The following is a 20381-nucleotide window of genomic DNA, read 5'->3' on the forward strand; positions in this document are numbered from 1 at the left end:
TTGCCTCCTGTACTGCTCCCCATGGAGACTCAGAGTCTATTCTCCTGAATTCTGTTTTGTCAGAGAGGGCATGGTAATTCTCTGCTTATTCTCATTTGATCTGGCAAGTAAATTTTACCGGACATAATATAAAACCATGCTTTTATTTTAACTGTGGCTATTTTGTGAAACCAGAATCCAGCTCCTGCTCTTCCTTTCCTATTTTAACCTTTCAGCTGCAAAAATGCAGTTGGTATCCCTGTTTGCACTGCTGGGAGCATGGTGTCAGGGAATAAGGAGGTTTAAATTGGGACAAACAAGGGAACTGCAGGAGACTTCTCACCCCCCCCCCTCCCTTACTCCACCATTTCCTCTTTCCATTTATTGTAGCCTCCATACCCTCTACCCCTTTCCTGCTTCCTTACTTTCTTCCCGTGCTCCATCAAAACTACCTCTATTGGCTCCCACCTTCAGCTTTCCCTTGGCAGCATCACTCCAGGACAAGTCTGGTAGATTCTACCTGGGAAACTACAGCTCATATTGTGCAGTGCTAGGGTCTATCATGTGTTGCACCCTAGGGCCCTTCCTCATAGCATTTCCACGCCACAGCCTCACTTTTAGCTGCTTTCTTCTTTCTTCTACTAACCATCCCATTTTTAGCAACATTTATTTCTTTTGTACCACACCTTTTTTCACAATAAGGACCCAAAGCAGCTCACGTTTCTCCTCCATTTTATCCTCACAGCAATCTTGTGAGGTAAGTTAGGCTGAGAATGTTTAACTGCCCTAAAGATACTCTGTTGGTTTTCATGGTAGAGTGATTTGAATGTGAGTCTCCTAGATTTACTCTGATACCACAGGGTTTTGCGGGGTGGCTGCTGTGAACCATACAAGTCATGTGGTATCAAGTTGCTCTTTGATTGGTGCTGGGCCTAGTCCTGATGTATCTTCTATTACAGGCCAAAACAGCCCTGGAAAGTGCCCTGTCCCCCCTTACCAAGGCTTGAAAGGTGGTAATACCGCTATAGTTGCCTAGCAGCCCCTCACAGCAGCAATTGAAAGGGGAATAAGTTTTTAAAGCTATAGGCATTGCTTTCTATTATTGGGGGTTTTAACCTTCCAATTTTTTAGGGCTTCAGATTTTTCAGCAAACCTTGTGCTTTTCTCTGGTTTGTAGGAAGGTGCCCTCTCTGTTCCCAGCTTTAGTCCCTGGATTCCAGTATCTACACATTTGGCTATGATGGGAATTAGACAGCTTGATGAGGAAAGTTCTCTTCCCTCTCCTCCCCATACTCTTGTAAGAAAGACCTACTCCATATTTGCATATTTCAATTCATTTGGTAAGCTTTCGGATGATTTTGAAAAAGAACAGCAAATACAGTTAAGCTAGTATTAACGAGTAAGAATTTTATAGTTTGGAAAAGAGCCACTTATCCTTGACATTCCTTCAGGAAACAAATGGACACCTGAGGTTTGCGGATATTTTAGTCTTCCGCTGTGAAAATGAGGAGTGGGCATTATTTATTTAAATTCGGAACCCGCCTTCCCCGCCAAGGAGGACTCATTATGTGTGTGTGGTGGTGTCTTTTTAGATGACCACTGGTTAAGTCAGCCTTTTGCAACCTTTTGACTGTGGAGGAGCACCTGAAATAATTTTTCAGGCTTCGAGTTGACCTGGAAGTGATGCCCCCTTCCACGCATCCCACATCCCTGGAAGTGACATGTCACCAGAAATAACAGCACCACCCATGCCAACAGGCAGGCTCAAGAACTGGGGGGGGGGGGGGGAGGCAGGAGGCAATTTAAGGCAGGTGTAGGTATGCAGGCTCCATCCCCTCTAAGGCACAGAAACAAAGAGATAACTTATGCTTGGGGTGGGGAAAGCAATGGAAGCAGCCAGTTCCCTGGCTTGTGGCTGAGTCAATTAAGGCAGGAGAAGGAAGCTTTGGACCCCCTGTGGAGCTTCTGTGGACCCCTGGTTAGGAATCCCTGGGTTAAGCCATTCCATGAAAACACTTTAAAGGGCCTAATCATGCTTTTACAACGTCCTTGTGCTTCTGGATTTACCTGGATTTATCCAATGTCCTGGATTTACCCTGCTCCTGTTGACAGATATGCTTTGTGAGGTTTGTGCTCAAAGATGAAGATGGGGAGAAAAAGGTGAATGAACAAAAACAGAGCCATTGAGCTTTTAAATGTCCTCTAAGGTCTCATTTATTCAGTGGGTACAAAAATAAAATCATATAGAGGTGCACATGCACCTGAGGGAAAAGCCATCATAATTAAGAAATAGCACAGCATTAACAGGGTCTAGTAAACAGTTGTGTTTTCCTTTAAATAACCAGGGAGAGCAGGAAAACAAGATGGATGCTCCATTAACATTACCCCCAACACAGAGCAATAGGAATGCTTAACAGTTCTAGAGAGCATTTTGTCCAGAGGCTTCAAAACTTCATTTTGTAAACAAACTTTTTAAAGGTTACATCTTGAGCCAGCAGCTTTCCCATGGCTGATTTAGTGCTGTAGCAAGTAGCAAAGTGAAACGTACCATCACAAAGAGGTATCAAGCTGCATTGGATTGGTCACTCGTTACATCATTTGGAGTAGCCACTACCATAGTCCCGGTACAACTCTCAGCATCAGGCATGCTGACACTGTAAAAACCCTATACCTGAAATCACTCCTTTACATTATTTGTGGCACAAGAAAAGGGATAACATTAACAGAATGTGAGGAACTTGGCCTAAGAAGCCACACAGTCCTTGTATGAAGGCTGCTTGCAGCATTAATGCCTTCTTCCAATGGCAAATAAACTGGCACAACAGAAATGATACCGCAGTTTCAGAAATAATATATCCATGGCAACCAGTAATTGTTTTAAAAAATACTTTACAATAGAATACATGGCATTTCTCCTACATTGCACCAGAAGTAATTTGGAAGCACTTTCAGTTGGTCTTAAGAGGCAAAAGAGGGAACTGAAAGACAAGCCACCACAAGCTTTCAAATACCTCAGAAATATACATCCCTTTGCCACTCTATTGCTTTCACATTTCTGAGTCTGCATACATCCCATTGATTAAATAGTCCACTTGAGTGTAGTCTTTCTTCCTGTAGCTCTCATATGCCTGTATGGCAAATAAAACGACAACTGTTATGAAAAACAGGACTCCAAAAAGAAGTGCTAAGAGCAAACTGACCTCTACCTGCTGATAGATATTCTCACTTAGGCCTTGCTCATCCTGCCTGTGTTGTACAGTTGCTGATTTTGGCAACGCTACAGAACTTGTAAGCACTGATGAGGGAGTTGGTGCCATCACAACTTGGCTGGTAGTATCCGTTTGCTGTGTAGCAATGGAGGTTTCAGCACCCTTTGTAGAGACTGTGGAAATTATCCTAACCGGATTAGATTTTGTCTTGTCTATCAAAGTCGTTTTATCATCTGACTTTGTTGATGGTTTAATTGTTCCTATAGTTGTCAGAGCTGTGCTGATCACTGTGGAATGGGGTGTCAGTGGTGGTGGCGTATTGTGTGTTGCTGCAGCAGTTGTTAAAGATGTGCTCGTAGCTGCTGAAAAAGGCCTTGATGTTGGTGGACTGTAGGTTGCTTGAGATGCACTGGTAACTACAGAAGAGGTTCCTGTTGTTTGTGGACTATGGGTTCTTGCTTCTGTAGTTGAGCTTGCTGGTGTTGAGTCAATTCTAAGTAGCACAGAAATTCTGGGAGAAGTAGCTAGGGTAGAGGGAAGTTCTGCTGGGGGTTTAGTACCCCAGGAAGTTGTCATTTCCTCAGTTGGTCCCAAAGTTAGCTCCTTGTTACCTGTCCCTTTTGAGCCTGCTATACTCTCAACATTAGGGAAATATGTAGTAGATGATGTTTTAGGAGGAAGAAGAGTGGAAACTGAAGATATAACTGGAACTCCAACACCTGATTCATTACTATTTGTGGTAATATTGTTATGAATTCCACTCAGGGCTGTTGTACCTGTTTTAAGTTGAGAGGTGGCAGTGGTACTGTTCTTCAGAATCATTACAGGTGAGTTGACTCCACTGTCATCAGATATATTACTTGCTTGAGTTAATGGAAGAGGCACTTTTGTATAATTTGTATTAACAAGATTCTTATTAGTCACCATCTCTGGTTTTCCTTTAGATTCTTCTGTGTTATTGAGATGTAAGGTTATTTCTGTCTCTCTTCTTTTCCGGATCATGAATTCTTAAAGAACAAAAAACAAACAAAGATACATTAAGAATTAAATAAGAGCCTTGCTGGATCAGCCCAGAGATCCATCTACACCAGTGGTTTTCAACCTGGATGTCAGGATCCCTTTGGGGTTGAATGACCGTTTCACAGGGGTCACGGCAGGACAAGCAGCTTGGCTGGGGGGGGCACCATCTATACAACAGCCTTGCAGAGTAGATTGAGATAGAGCTTTTGTCTGTCTGGAGCAGTGAAAAAGAGCAAGATTGGCATGATGGGACAAGAGGCAGAACTAAACTGAGAAACCCTGGAAAAAACCCAATTTATATAAAATCATGAACAATGGATCTTCACACCACTGGTCAGTTTGGGTTTAATTTCTGTGAAAGAACACTTGTATAATTTTATGGTTGGGGGTCACCACAACATGAGGAACTGTATTAAAGAGTTGTGACATTAGGAAGGTTGAGAACCACTAATCTACATGGTAGTGGTACATGAGGAGCAATTTACTTTTATGGAATAACCTTTAATTAACTTACAGTGATTTTTTAAAATTACACTGTCAACTTCTATTTAGAGCTAACATCTTGCATATAGCATCTTTCCAAGAATATGCTATTTTACATTTCAAATGCCACATGCAGTAAAGGAACAGCATTGGCCATACAAATCTCTCAGGCTAGTTATACTGCTACAAGTGGCAACAACTACACTACACAAAATAGAAAAGAACAAGTCCAGTGGTGTAACATTATTACAACCTGTGCTGTTTATGTTTCAATATACCATATTGGGACACAGACGAATGGTAACATATTTTTAACATCAAAGGCTGAAATCAATGGTTCTAACCCACTGACTCCCATTTTAGCTAAGATGGATCTCCTGCCCCCCTCCACTACAGGGTGGACAACAACACTACTGGAATTCTCCCCATGTATCTCAAGCTGCTCACATTGAACAGCTGAGGTATGCAAGAAGATTGCTATTTCAGAACTTCTGCCATTCACACTTGAGGAATGTAAGATCCCTTAGTCTGTGTCTCTACTTGAACAGTGGACAGTGATCAAGGGACATAAATCAATGGATGGCTTAGGATCAGGGCCTATTATAGAGACTAAATAGGAAACCCTCAGGGGTTGAACTGTGGCACCAGAGTATGAGTTGCCTATCTCTACAATTCACCATAATAATACCATAATAATTCACCATAATAACAATAATAATAATAATAATAATAATAAAATTAATAATAATTTTAAAGCACACTTGCTTCAACTTGCCCAAATATTTAAATTAAAAAGCCAACTTAGAATGCTGGAACATATTACTTATCAGCACAACTAGTAGATGGCTGTAAGACCCTATTCAGCTTAACATGACTACTAAAGCCCTGAAAAAGCCTTTGAGGACCACCATGAAAAGCTGCCCTTTAAAAAACACATGTAAAGGGTACATAAGAAGTGCGCTATACACATGTTTTCACAGTCCCTAATTTGCACTGTTTTGTTACAATGTCATTCTTAATTAGGATAGAAGACCAGAATGCTTTAGAATTCATTGCTAGCACCAGAAGGTAAAACCATGCTGATTACACATCGAGACTCCAGTCAACACCAAGACTTACTCCAGGAAGACATGGGTGTAAGAGTAAATAAGTGCAGAAACAAAAGGACACAAAAATGCAAGAGGAAAAGTGCCCAGCCACTTTAAAAATCTTGACAACCTAAAGCAATCCCCCCCCCATTCACACAACTACATTTTCTTCCTTGGACAGATTCCCAAACGCAAAATAAATAAATAAATAAGTAAATAAGCAAGCAAATAAATAAACAAACAAACAAACAAAGCATTAGATCTCCCCTCCCCCTTTAGATGTGACTGCCTCCAGGTTTTGACAAGAGGCATGCAGTCTGACTGCTGCTCCAGTGCAACAGACCTTCAGCTTCTCCAGCAGCTTAACTCCCATAACAACTGATCTCATTTTCTTGATTATCTCCCAGGCACCAGACAGTAGATTACAGGACAGCCTCAAGATCTTAGCTTAGTGGGCCTGTCAAGCATCAGTTATCCATGGGAGGATTCAGATCTTGCTGGGTATGTCCCCATGTTCATTTGAGCTGCCTAGTAGGCCAGATATGCTTTTGATCCAGACTAAATCAGTGATTTCCAACAAGTCCCTCTTCCTAGTGTGGACCCCCTTCCCCCCCATGCTATTATTCAGGGCTTTCTATACTTCATGGAGGACAGAGGCATTACAGTCACTGGGAAATTTAGTCAGGATGTAGCCTTAGAAACAGAAGCCTTTGCTGCATGTTCAGTTCACCAGATGTTTCATTCTTAACCAGTCCAACAATCATAGGCTAAGGACTCTGAGTATAACCAAGGATGAACAACCAGCTCTTTGTAGTACATCATTTGCCTTCCAAACCCTATAAACCCTTAAATCAATTCATTTTCCTGCTGGCTCAGCTCTCTCCATTTTTGGAAGTATAGTTATTCACAAACTGTTTTGCAATCCCAGCCCTCTAGGACCCATTATCTCTCTGCGAAAAACCTCTGGGAATATGTTGGAGTCCCCTTTAAAACATAACATCTGGAAGGTAAGTATGAAAAGAGAGGTTTAACATGCAAATGAGCCCATTCAATTTTGCTAAGAGCCCTTCCATGGAGCCTACAGTACCTCCTATTAGTTCTTTGACATCCTGGGTGCTGGCATTCTGACAAGCCCTCAGTTGAGGACAGCGCAGGAAGACACAGTGGCTCTGATAAAGCACTGACCAGCAGTAGCGATTACCTAGGAAACCACAAAGGGAAGATCACCAAAACAAACCAAACGACTTATAATCTACAAGAAGAGAATTTTTCACAACTAAAAGACATGCTCTTCTATTTTGAATTTCAAGACAGGCAAGATGGGGAGAATCTCCAGTTAAAGGGATCTCAAGTTCTGAGGCTGGTAATGACAACTGCCTGGGATGCTGGACAACAGTATTCTTTCAGAGTTCAAAGCACTGGCCTAAACAGTACAAGTGGCTTGTATTAAGTGTCTGATGCCATGCACAAAAAAGGCAAAGAGATGGAACTGGAATTCATGCACAGACTGAAGAGAGAAAAAACTGGTCATGAAGAAGACTGGGACTAGGTGACATGAAACACAGTTATTGAAGGAACCGCCTAATCAGGAGTAGGGGGGGTGGGGGAGCAATAAATCCAAGATATAGCAATGCAGAAGACCTTAGCCAGGCAATGTAAAAAGCTGCTGTAGAAAACAGGGAGAGTTCCTTCCCTAAATGTTTTTAAACTGAGGAACGCATGGGCCTCTGTAAGAGATCATTTAAAGCTATATGGTTGTAGGGGTCTGGATCGAGTGACCCTTGAAGTTCATTTCAAATTTGATTCCAAATACTTTCCAAGACCACAAGGCAAAAAACCAAACACACACACATGAAGAATGTCATCAGATGCAGAAAACCTAGTTTGGGGGCAGTGCTATAACAATTTCTATACTAGCAGCATGCACAAAGACTCTTCTGTGCTCACTGATTTGTATAAATAAAGCCAGTGCCTAGGAAACTGATGCTCTGTTTTCAGTTTAAAATAAAGCAGTGAAGTTGTTTAGAAGCTATACTTATAAATGCCAAGAAAATTTATACAGAACTCTATTGTTAATGGGAAACATCTAAAGCAAAGTAGTCTTACCTGAAAATGTTGTGCCTCTACAAGCTTGCTTGCAACGCTTTTCGCTACTGAGTTTATTTATCCATGTTACTTGGGCCCCACTCTGTTTTATGATGGAATCCCTGTTTTCAGATGTGCATAAGGATATCAGCAGGAAAAGTGCAATAGCTGTCCACATCTTGGGGGGCTTGTCTTGGAAGGAGGTCAACTCTTCCAGATGATGTCCTCCAGATTTACCAGGCAATATCAGTAAGCCCTTAAGTGACACATCTGCAAAAGTACAAAATTAGAACCTTACATTTTCTGAACATTTGTACATTTTCAAACTTTTACCTGTTCGAAACTCTTTCTATGAACTTCAAACTGCACTGACTATTTGCAGAGCTGTAAGTATTCATAATGAGCCTCTTGTGGCGCCAAATGGTAAGGCAGCCGACATGCAGTCTGAAAGCTCTGCCCATGAGGCTGGGAGTTCAATCCCAGCAGCCGGCTCAAGGTTGACTCAGCCTTCCATCCTTCCGAGGTCGGTAAAATGAGGACCCAGCTTGCTGGGGGGTAAACGGTCATGACTGGGGAAGGCACTGGCAAACCACCCCGTATTGAGTCTGCCATGAAAACGCTAGAGGGCATCACCCCAAGGGTCAGACATGAACCAGTGCTTGCACAGGGGATACCTTTACCTTTACCTTTTAATTATTCATAAGACAAATGCAGCCAAGTTTAAGGAAGGTTCAGAATTTCTTCCAGCATCCTTATTAGAAGGGTCCAGTGAATAGTCTGAAGGCATAGAGTGTTCACGTATTTGAAATTAAAGGAGTGTAGCCCAGAATTGTACCTAGCTAGAGAACTGCTGAAAACTATAGGTAGTCTGCTCAAATTGCAAAATTTTATTGCAACTCAATTTTCTTCCATCACTAGCTACATTATTAGACATATATAAATGTCAATATTTCCCAAAGAAAAAAAGAATGTTAAAAAAACCACAACAGCTTATAGAAGGCTACAGAGTTAACCAATGGTATAGTGGCTTGAGATATGGAAGGATCAAGGCATCAAGCCATGTGCCAGTTTTCAAATCAGCTCACCTTCCTCACAAGGAAGAAGAGGGAATGATTCTCATTACTGATGAGCTTCTGCTGTAACCTTTTGCTGTTTACAGATACTGGACATATTCTGAGCTCAGACTGATCCTAGCCAAGGTCACTCTGCAACACTTCAGCTAGCGAGAAAAGTTGTGACCTCTGTTGCATTTGGCTCTTAAAACCTACTCTGAGGTTTCAGATAGTGCAAACTGAGGCTGTCCTTTTAGAAGCATATTAGGTCATTGTTTTAAAAGCAATACTGACTTCAACTGCAGGGATTCTAAGCAGCTGGAGAACTACATAGTGAGAAGACCACAACTGTCTTTACATCTGTGACAATCTAAAAATCCAAATATGTATTTTCCATCAGTTCTCTGAGTAATTTCACTGCACTAAATGCACATTCCTACTTTCTCATTAGCCTTCCAGGCATTGGAGGGTGCCCCATTTTTCTCAGATATAACCAAAATATGTTTTATCAAAAGCATATATTTTAAAAAGAACAGATCAGTACAGAAGTTCAATCGCCAAAGAAAATTAAAGAACAGATTAAAAATTTATCAGTTCATTAATAAGTTTTAGAAAATCAGATCACTTAGAATTCAAAACAAAAAGAAGCACAAAGTGACTTGGGCTGATGCAGTTCTTTACTGCTTAAGAAATACCACACAGGACTCAAGACATTTTACATGTTTTGGAAATTCTTTGTTCCAGACCATTCACTGCAACTAAGATAACATCAATCACATGATCTTCAGGCTCAGGATCAAATTCAGCTGAGCCACGTGTTATGTAAACAGACATGTTATGTAAACAGCTGCCATCCCAACTCTCTTAAAAACCTTCCCACCATATTTCTAAGCTTGCAGTTCCCTTAAAACCCACTCATTTAGTACAGATATCATGAACCAGACTGGTATGACTAGAATTCTGCTGATAATAATTTTAGCCTTCAAGGGACAGAATTTGTAAATTAAAAGTTCGGGGAAAACATAAATGGCAACTATGCAGGCTGGCCACCTAAATAGAATCTAGGGCACTGCAAAATGGCAGCAGCTACATCAAGCAGACCACAACCACTAGACCACAAGCATTTTTCAAAAGATCTATTCATTTAGGCTGGTTTTTGCTGGCAGAAGGTAATCCCATGGCACTGATGCAATTCATTTAGCCTGGCTTCAGCAGACCTGTATTTCTGAAATGCTACACTATTAATAGATGACACAGAATAAAAATGTGAGAAGTAACTAAAATGTTGCAGAGTGAGTTTTGTAGCTGATCAGGGAGCAGCATTATCCCACAATGTGAAAAAACAGCTGTAGGGCCAACTCCTTAGTACCTGAGAAACAGGAAGAGTATACTATGACCCACAAGACTGTGTCAATTCACTTCTGGGTTGTACACAGATTGCATTAAGGCTGTATGAAAGAATAAAAAGTAGATTTGCTATTCATTATTTATTTATTACCTGCCGCTCTCAATAAACGTCCTGTGGTGGGTTACAATAACAATAAAAAGCCCAATACATAAGCATTAAAAACCCAGTAATCCATCCTTATCCATGGTTCCTCTATATATTTGTGAAACAGCCTGGGGGGTGGAACGTGTCTGACTGTGCCAGTTGGAATAGGGCCAATCAGGGTGCAGCCAGCAAAGCTCCCACCCTCTGTCCCTGGACTCTATCCTCTTTGCTCTCAAACGCGCCTCAGTGCATGGAGCCAGCAGCAGACGTTCCTGGGCAAAGGGTCGTGCTGGAAGGCCTGTTAACGAGGGCCTCTTTGGCCTGCTAAGCAGGACCTGCTAATGAGGGCCTCCCGGCCTGCTGACTGCCTGCTAAGGAGCTCTGTTCCGGGCCTGCTAACGAGCTGGCCAGTCCCCACCCACCCCGCTTTATCTGGCTGCCAGCTGTGGCCCAAAGCCACCTTAAGCTGCCTTGCTGGGGGCCAGGGGAGAGGACACTTTCAAGGCCAGTTCTTAGGAACAGGTTTTAAAGCTAGCATTAAAATAATATTCTGATAACAAGCAAATAAAAAGAGACCCCTCCCCTGCACCTTAGGAAGAAGAAACTCTCCAGGGGCGTCAGTCAATCTAGCTCTGAATCTCCCTCAATCTTCCATACTCTGGCCTCAATCAAAGACCTGGCAGAAAAGCTCTGTTTTACAGGCTTGGTGGAACTGCAAAAGCTCCTGCAGAGCCCTCAGATCTTCCAGGAGCTCATTTTACCAGGTTGGGGCCAGGACCGAAAAAGCCTTGGTCCTGGTCAAGGCCAGGCGAACCTCCCATGGGCTGGGAATGACCACTAAGTTAGCACCCACAGAGCGCAAAGTTCTGCGGGCAGCATAAGGCGATAGGCAATTCCTCAGATATGTGGGTCCCAGACCGTGGAGGGCCTTAAAGGTCAAAACCAAAACCTTGAACTGGATCTGGATCGCAATTGGCAACCAATGTAGCCGCCTCAGCACGGGCTGGATATGGGCCCTCCAAGGTGTTCCTGTGAAGACCCTAGCAGCTACATTTTGTTCTTGTCGTTGTTGTTAGGTGCGAAGTCGTGTCCGACCCATCGTGACCCCATGGACAATGATCCTCCAGGCATTCCTGTCCTTTACCATTCCCCAGAGTCCATTTAAGTTTGCACCGACTGCTTCAGTGACTCCATCCAGCCACCTCATTCTCTGTCATCCCCTTCTTCTTTTGCCCTCGATCGCTCCTAGAAATTAGGCTCTTTTCCAGGGAGTCCTTCCTTCTCATGAGGTGGCCAAAATATTTGAGTTTCATCTTCAGGATCTGGCCTTCTAAGGAGCAGTCAGAGCTGATCTCCTCTAGGACTGACCGGTTTGTTCTTCTCCAGCACCAGAGTTCAAAAGCCTCAAGTCTTTGACGCTCGGCCTTCCTTATGGTCCAACTTTCGCAGCCATACATTGCAACTGGGAATACCATAGCCTTGACTAAACGCATTTTTGTTGGCAGGGTGATGTCTTTGCTTTTTAAGATGCTGTCTAGATTTGCCATAGCTTTCCTCCCCAGGAGCAAGCATCTTTTAATTTCTTTGCTGCAGTCCCCATCTGCAGTGTTCTTGGAGCCCAGGAAAATAAAATCTGTCACTATCTCCATTTCTTCCTCATCTATTTGCCAGGAATTGAGAGGGCCGGATGCCATGATCTTTGTTTTCTTGATGTTGAGTTTCAAGCCAACTTTTGCACTCTCCTCCTTCACTCGCATCAACAAGCTCTTTAGTTCCTCTTCACTTTCTGCCATTAGAGTGGTATCATCTGCATATGTGAGGTTGTTGATATTTCTCCCTGCAATCTTGATCCCAATTTGTGACTCCTCTAATCCCGCCTGTCTCATGAAGTGCCCCGCATATAAGTTAAATAGGCAAGGTGACAGCATACAGCCTTGCCGAACTCCTTTCTCAATTTTGAACCAATCAGTGATTCCATGTTCAGTTCTCACTGTTGTTTCTTGACCTGCATATAAGTTTCTCAAGAGACAAATAAGATGCTCTGGTATTCCCATCTCTTTAAGAACTTGCCACAATTTGTTGAGCTCCACACAATCAAAGGCTTTAGCACAGTCAGTGAAGCAGAAGTAGATGTTCTTCTGGAACTCCCTAGCTTTCTCCATGATCCAGCATATGTTGGCAATTTGAACTCTAGTTCCTTTGCCTCTTCGAAATCCTGCCTGTACTTCTGGAAGTTCTCGGTCCACATATTGCTGGAGCCTAGCTTGTAGGATTTTGAGCATAACTTTACTAGCATGAGAAATGAGTGCAATGGTGCGGTAGTTTGAACATTCTTTGGCATTGCCCTTCTTTGGGATTGGAATGTAAACTGACCTTTTCCAATCCTGTGGCCATTGTTGAGTTTTCCAAATTTGCTGGCATATTGAGGGTAGCACTTTTTTTACTGTATCCTTTTAAGATTTTGAATAGTTCAACTGGAATGCTGTCACCACCACTAGCTTTATTGTTGCTCAGACTTTCTAAGGCCCATTTGGCTTCACATTCCAGGATGTCTGGCTCCAGGTCAGTAACTACCCCATTGTGGTTATCAGGGATGTTAAGCTCGCTCTTGTATAGTTCTTCTGTATAATTTTGCCACCTTTTTAAAATCTCTTCTGCTTCTGTGAGGTCCCTACCATTTTGGTCCCTTACCAGGTTTTTTGTACCATTTTTTGCTGCATTTTGTACCAGCTGCAATTTCTGGGTCAGGGACAAGAGCAGGTCCATGAGTATCAAAAATAGCTTCTTAAAATCCATTTAAAATCTGCATAATCACAGGGAGAGGAGGATATGGCTGCTGTTTAGAAAGTATTAAGGGAAATGGCTATCATGGGGGCAAGAAAATCTGAGTTTCCCTACCTACAAAGCAGGCATCCAGGCTTTCCTGTGATCACTTCCAAAATGTTGGAGCAAAGAAGTTTTGAGAAAAATCAGAGAAAACATAGGGAAACTCTAGGAAGGTACACAGATGCACCAAGATGCTGTGAGAAAGCATGAAAAAAATCTTCCCACCAGCATGAAATCTGCAGCAAGAACCTATGGTGGGAATAGCCGTGCTGTTAAGACTCTTGTACCTGTCCACATATTTTCCAGTCTTAAAATAGAATGGAAAAGGCACTGCAGAACAATTAGGTTAGAACTTTGTCCCATAGTGATTCTTTAGCTAACAGAGACATACTGTTTGAATCAGCAAGAGAGTTTCTGTTGACCAACAATATAGGACTTGCACCACTTATTCAGCTGTGTACCCAAGCTTAGCCCACATACCAAAACATTTTCAGAACTGAGGAGGTTTATTCTTATGATTGTAAGAATGTTCACTTGCAATTTAAAAATATCCAGCCTCAAGGTAAACCAGGGCAGAGTCTGCACTTACTTTATTCCATTGTCAATCCTGTTAAATTCAGATTGATTTGAACTCGGGTCTTTCTCTCCCCCCCCTCATTGAAACAGGAAAGTGTTCTGCACGTGGATAGGGTAGTTCAGAAGGGGGGGAGCCAAGCCTCTTTCTTTCTTTTCTTGGGGGGGGGGAGGAGCCAAGCAGGGAGCCTCTTTCGTTTCTTGGAGGGGGGAGAGAGAGGATCGAAGAAGGCAGAGAAGGGAGAAAAAATCCAAGACTGACAGAAGCTGAGAGAAATTAGGGGCTTCTACTTTAAGGCAAGCTTGTCACATGAGCAGTTTTGGCTAATCAGAGCATCTCTACCACGAAAGAGAGACCAGATTCAAAACAGCCTGCTTTCTTAATCTGAATCTTGAAATATTGAGCATTAAAAGCACTCTAAGATATCGCACAATAAAGGTAGGGTCACTCCGGATCAATCCTTCTTGCTGCAGAAGGAAAATTTAAATTGCCCCAACTCAAAATGGAAATCGCATTCTGTGTAGATGGCAGGGACTGAATCGACCTGGGATTGGAATAAAAGCTCTGTGCAGTTTACACCCAGGTAAACTAGCCTCAAGGTAAACCAGCCTTTCTCAACTTTTTTTTATTGTTGAGAAACCCCAAAACATTCTTCAGGTTTCAAGAACCCCCAGAAGTGGTGCGAGGGTGCAGAATATGGTTGGGAAGTATAGCTGTGTAGACACCCACCTGGGATCCCTCCCCTTCCCACTCTCTCCAAGCCTATTATTGGCCATTGGCGGGGGTGAGTCAACATGGTCATATCACCCTATAAATTTTTAACAATTTTTTTTAAAATATAAAAAAATTAATTAACTCCCACCCAATTAGGAAACCCTTCCAGGGCTGTCATGAAACCCTGATCTACCTATATGTAATGATCGGTGACTTCTGTTTCACTGTATCAAAAGCTTATATCCAGAATAAAACTTTGTTGGTCTTAAAGGCGCCACTGGAGTAAAACTTTAGCTAAAAGAACTGTAATTCATGCTTTTTCCTCCCTAAAAAGATATGATGTATCTTTTACAGGGTACTTAGTATAGAAACTACCTACTGAAGAAACAACAAAATAGTCACATTGATGAACAAAGCATATTTGCCCTGGGAAGTTTCTATGGAATGTCGGTACTGAAAAAGGAGCTACAGGACTATATATGAATTTGGCTCAAGACCGCAGAATTTAACAGCAGCCCAGGATATTTCAAACACCTGTGTGGAGCACAGGTTATACTATCATTTCCAAAGATTACTGTGTGAAGCACAACATGGAGAGGCTTCTGGCATGATTCAGTTCTTTACATAACATAAATAGCCCTGAAAAGCTTTTCAGCAATAATCTTTCAGTCATATGACTCCATCCTACAAATACCAGAGAACATCTGTCTTTGCTGATAGAGCATTTTAGAAATAAATTGTTAACTATTCTTTTCCAGTCTACAGAGAAATAGCTCATGTCCTGGGGAAAAGGCTAAGAATGTGCTTCTATGAGAACACTGTACACAAGTTACAGTGAATTCACATAAAACCTGCATACAATGTACAGCTAATTTTAAAAAATACAGACATTTAGTCATTTTTATGTCACATTGACCCATTATGCACGGGTGTTTTAGCGCACATTTGGGGTGGAATGGCGGCAACTAAAATCACCGATAACGCACGGTGCCGGCTGCAACCGGCCGCAGCTTTGGTGCATGCCGCCGAAAAAGCCGCGTTCACGAAACGCAGAAGAAAGCGCAGCTTCCGGGTGACCGGGGCGAAACCAGAAGCGGCGCCCGGATCTCCACGTGGATAATCGGTTACTCTGGGTTTTGCCGCCGTCGTGCTCCGCCCTGTGCATAACCGGTGTGCGTCGCGTCTTCCCCCTCCGTGTTTTCCATGTGACCCGAAATCGCCGTTTCGGCGGCCGTGCATAATGGGCCATTCAGAATACAGCTGAACTTGTGATTTGTGACATAAACCTCACATTTATCTATCGCCTAGTCCCGTTTCAATTGCAAAGGGACTGTATACTGGCTGGTCCTTAAAAAATTATATATCAATGTGCATGCAGGATGCAAAGTCACCATGTAGTTATCGAAGCAAAGCGGCCATATACAGTTTGGGGGAACCCTAGGAAGATAGACGGATGCACCAAGATGCTGTGAGAAAAGCATCGTATCTAGCTGTTAAGTAAAGGGTAACAGGAACATTCATTTCAAATTCTGGGGATTAATTTGCCTGTCAAAAGCAAACTAGTTACACATTTGGGAACTGGATCCTATGATGACAGCACCATCTCCCTGAGCACTGAGCTGGATGAATTTCAAGGCTTGGGGACCTTTCTAGGATGTTTTGTTTTCAAACTTTTGAGTGGAAATTAAGAATATATTGACACGTATATAAATGTGGGGTTGTTCCCTCCCTTTAAAATAAGTAGCATCAAGTAAACACATCAAGGACTGAACCAAGATTCCTCCCCCCTTTATACTTTCCCTTTTAGCATGCAGTTTGGCCAAGTTGTTAACAGCATGGGAATCTGCATGGTCAGCCTCACCATGTAACAAATCTCGCCAAGTCCACTTAATAATGTCTGGATTGGGCAGGCTGGTGTAAAGTGGGGCTGTTGTAACCAAAACATTACAAAGAAAATTCCAGAGGATGGTAGAAAACAAAATAACATTTAGCTATTAAATGTACTATCAATCCAGATGTTCAAATAATACATAGAAGGGTCCATAAGAACATAAGGCAATATTGTTTTAGACATTTGAAATTAATACAGTCTAGGATTTGGTTTAGTTGTTTAACAGTTTGAGGATAAGGAATCTAAAATATTCTTAGTTATATGACTGAGGACCATAATCCAAGGCTCAATATTTAAGCAAGGATTTATGAAACTTGTTAGGCAAGAACTATTGGACATAGATATATGCAGCCTGTAAAACTCAGTACAGTTTTGTTTGTTTGATGGAACTGGCCATACAACACGAAACAAAATCTCCTTCTTTACATAAACATATCTTTTGTATCTGTTTATTTAATAATATTTGGGGGAAATGCATTACTGCTGATACACAAGATCAGAAATGGCATGGCTTTTTTGTTCCTTCTCACTCTGATTCTACTATACAATTATATGATATCCACCACCCTCTAACAAGCTGCTTTCCTTAGTGCTAGCTAACATGCAACGAGCAGCTGTAAATTAAATTACCACAAAAAGTAGTTATTTTCACAAAAAGAAATATGTTTCAAGGCCATATGTCACACAATATCTCGAGTCTCAGCTTCCTTATTAACAGTCAGTACTTTCTGATAAATACTATTAACTCAGAGCCGAGAATCCAAGCATTTCCCTCCCAGAGTTTCTTTGTTATTCTGGCCCTCTCTGCATTACTGGGTTGTGATTTCTTTTTAAAGTATCTAGTGTAACTGCAGTACAGATCTATCAAGTGTGAACTGTCTAACACAAGTATAGCATCAAATACAGGCAGTGATCAGTAGCATCATTCATGTCATTATTAGAGTACTGGATGTATTCCAGAGACTACTTAATGCACAAAGGAGAGGTCCAACAAATCAAGAGTTCCTCCTAGAATATGCCTCAGAATCCTCTGCAATGCACTTGATTCCCAAAACAGATATTCGGGCTTTTCTTAGAAGATAGTTCACATGGGCTTCCGCAAGTCAGATAGTTTGAGAAATGCTGGGGAAAACATTGTGAGCAAATTATATCCTAGAAAGTACAAGGAAAATAGAAAGAAACATTAAGAAGGGAACAAAGGAGCATGACTGACAGCTTCCACATGAAAGGGACACATGAACAAAGCACACAAACAAAGTGAAACACTATCAAAGGGAATAAAATCCTAGGTATATACATAAATCCTATGGGATCTCTGCTTATGTTAGCCACAAACCCATGCATATATTTGTTAGACTTTGCAAATGTCAAGCTTCAACTTTATTCAAAATAACATTCACGCATACATAGCTGTTTTATTGTCAACATACTCCAGAAGCTGCTACGGTAGACTGCATTGCTCTTTGAAGGGTTCCCTATGAAAAATGAGTAGGCAGCTGTTTCATTTATAAAATGTCACTTGGCTTGAATATCTGAAAATCCAGTTTAAATATAAAGAAAAGAAAAATGAACTATCAAACACCATCTGCATCAAAACTAGGACTGGACAATAAAATCTGTCAATGAAAACACCTCTAAGGAATAAAACTGTGCCACAAACTGATGATTGTTTTCCACAGCCTAATCAGGACTGAAAGGCACAAGTGAAAATTATAAATGTACAATCTCCATGTGATAAATAAAGACCCCCCCCAACATACACATTGCTACAAATTAACAGAACTTTACTAAACTTCAACTCCAGCCTTATTCCCAAGAGGCCCCTCTGTGTGAAGTCCTCACTGAATCCCACTAAAAGGGCACAGGGAGAAAGGCAAGGTAGTCTTCCTACAACTCTTTTTCTCTGCTGAAAGGCAAAGTTAGCCAGCTCCACAACAGTGTGGCAACCATCATGCTGCCAATATTTGAGCATACATAAAACTGGACTATCAATGCAAATATAATTACAATTTATACTGCATGTTTTTTTTTAAGTATATATGGGACCTCTCCTGATCTGGATAGCCCAGGCTTGCCTGATCTCATTAGATCGCAGAACTTAAGCAGGGTCAGTCCTAGTTAATATTGAAATGTAATATCACCAAGAAATCAGATGTTCACCACCACTTTGATTCATTCACACCACCCCCTCACTAAAATCTCCTCTACTTTTTCTCTCAGAGCACCCAGCTGTGTGACCTCATAAACAAGTGCCACTTTTATTCTTCAGTTATCTAGCAAACAACATGCTCTGGTAGAAGCAATGCAGAGCTCACTACACAAGGGAACTTGTCAGCAGAAACACAATGAACCATTCAGACATAGTTAGATGGTTGCTTGTAGCACACCATGGGCTGCAACTACTTTGAAGAGCCACTTTGAAAGTACCTCCATTTTCATTAAGATCATGACTTAGACAGAAGTGCAAGAAAAATTACACTCACTCTTATGCTCATGTCTGTCCTTTGCCAGTAACAATCTGAAACATTAAAAACATGAAGGTTGCAGCTCTGCAGAGATTCAAAAGCTACACTGAGCTACCTATGGTTGAGGCCATAGTACAGTAAGATCAATACTCTTGCTGGTCTCCCTGTGTAAGTCCATCCAGTTAAATTCCATCTGAGAAATACATTCTCTCATATAGCTGGCCTCCTCTCTTTTACAGTAAGGATGTACCATCCAGCACAGTAGTTTTTAATAATTTTAGAAAAACTGTGTGAGTTAAATTTGAATACTGGTGAATTTTCAATTCTTTTTTGTAAAAAAATGTAAATGTCTGTATTCTGGGGTATGCTGTGATCTGCTCTGAGCCTTTTAGGGAAGGGCAGGAGAGAAATATGATATTAAATTCAAATTTAAAAATTAAATTACTTGTGTGGGGGGTCCCTTGCAGCTGCAGTAAGGAAGTGGAACCAAGAGAAATTCCTGTATACATAGAAGTTTCACTGATAAAACAGCAACAGGAGTTTTCATCCAGTTTCGTAGTAATGTTGCTGTAGGCCACATGGGTTTTATTTATTTACCTCTGAAGGTATAAAAACTCTCTGGCATCAGCATTTTGGAGATCTTAAAGGCTGCTGGAGGCAAAGAGATGTCAAGAAACCTCACCACCAGAGGGATCATTGCAATCCCATTTCATATGATCCCAGCTTTTGCTTTAATGAAAATGAAGAGTCATGGGATGCTAAATTCCATATACAGAAAATGTGATTACACAAATCATTAAATTACTTTATTCAGTATCCTGTAATCCTGTAGGAGCTAACACAACAGTGAACGTTACTACCAAAAGAAGGAAGAAGAATTTTCATAACCATTTTTCATCAGCTTCCAGAGATAATAACCCTTTTCAGTGACTTTTCAGAATAGACAAAAGTGTTACATACAAGATGGATTACCCTGAGGAGGAGGAAGAAAGAAGCTAATAAAACTTACACTGAGATAAAGAGGCAGTATGATAAACTCTAATGTAGCTGAGATTGTTGACAAGTAAACCCAAGGCATCTTTGCTGGAAAGGTTTTGCTTTGGAAAACTCTTTTATGCAAAAAAGAGTGACCCCCTACAGCTGTAGCCCTGCTTCCTTCCTTTAATCTTTGCCTTTTTGTTTTGGGAGGGTTTTCTTGAAGAACTCTAGGGACTGCAGAGAGACAGTTAATAAATATAATATTGCTGGGGTATTTCAGTGTAAGAGAGCTATTCTGTGATCTGACTGTCCAGATTACAGGCCTTCCTACAAAAGACATAAATATATTCAGCAATGTATATATGCCAAAGGATCTTCCTTGATGGTGATGGGCACCAACATGCTCTAACATTGTGCCCTGATGGTGGCTCTTGGTGTCAGGGCAACTTCAACCTGAAAAACATCAAATGCTGATGCTCTGCTCCTAAACAATTCCAACTGTGTGGCTCTATGCAGGGACAACTG

The 20381-nt window shown here is 41.6% G+C and overlaps 1 protein-coding gene across 3 annotated transcripts in view; it reads right to left on the reverse strand.

Annotated features, from left to right (window-relative positions):
* Positions 1-2162: 2162 nt before the first annotated feature.
* C2H11orf24 (chromosome 2 C11orf24 homolog) overlaps positions 2163-20381 on the reverse strand; it is a 35824-nt gene continuing 17605 nt past the window's right edge. For 2 of the 3 annotated variants that reach the window (XM_077321318.1, XM_077321320.1), the window contains exons 2-4: positions 7886-8134; positions 6867-6980; positions 2163-4195 (exon numbers count right to left, since the gene is read on the reverse strand). In XM_077321318.1, the coding sequence (XP_077177433.1) occupies positions 3027-4195; positions 6867-6980; positions 7886-8134 (1532 nt within the window). In that variant the 3' untranslated portion in view covers positions 2163-3026. The remainder of the gene's footprint in view (positions 4196-6866; positions 6981-7885; positions 8135-20381) is intronic. The other variant, XM_077321319.1, reaches the window with a different exon arrangement.

The sequence above is a fragment of the Paroedura picta genome, chromosome 2 (assembly GCF_049243985.1).
Source record: "Paroedura picta isolate Pp20150507F chromosome 2, Ppicta_v3.0, whole genome shotgun sequence".
In the NCBI taxonomy this organism is placed as follows: domain Eukaryota; kingdom Metazoa; phylum Chordata; class Lepidosauria; order Squamata; family Gekkonidae; genus Paroedura; species Paroedura picta.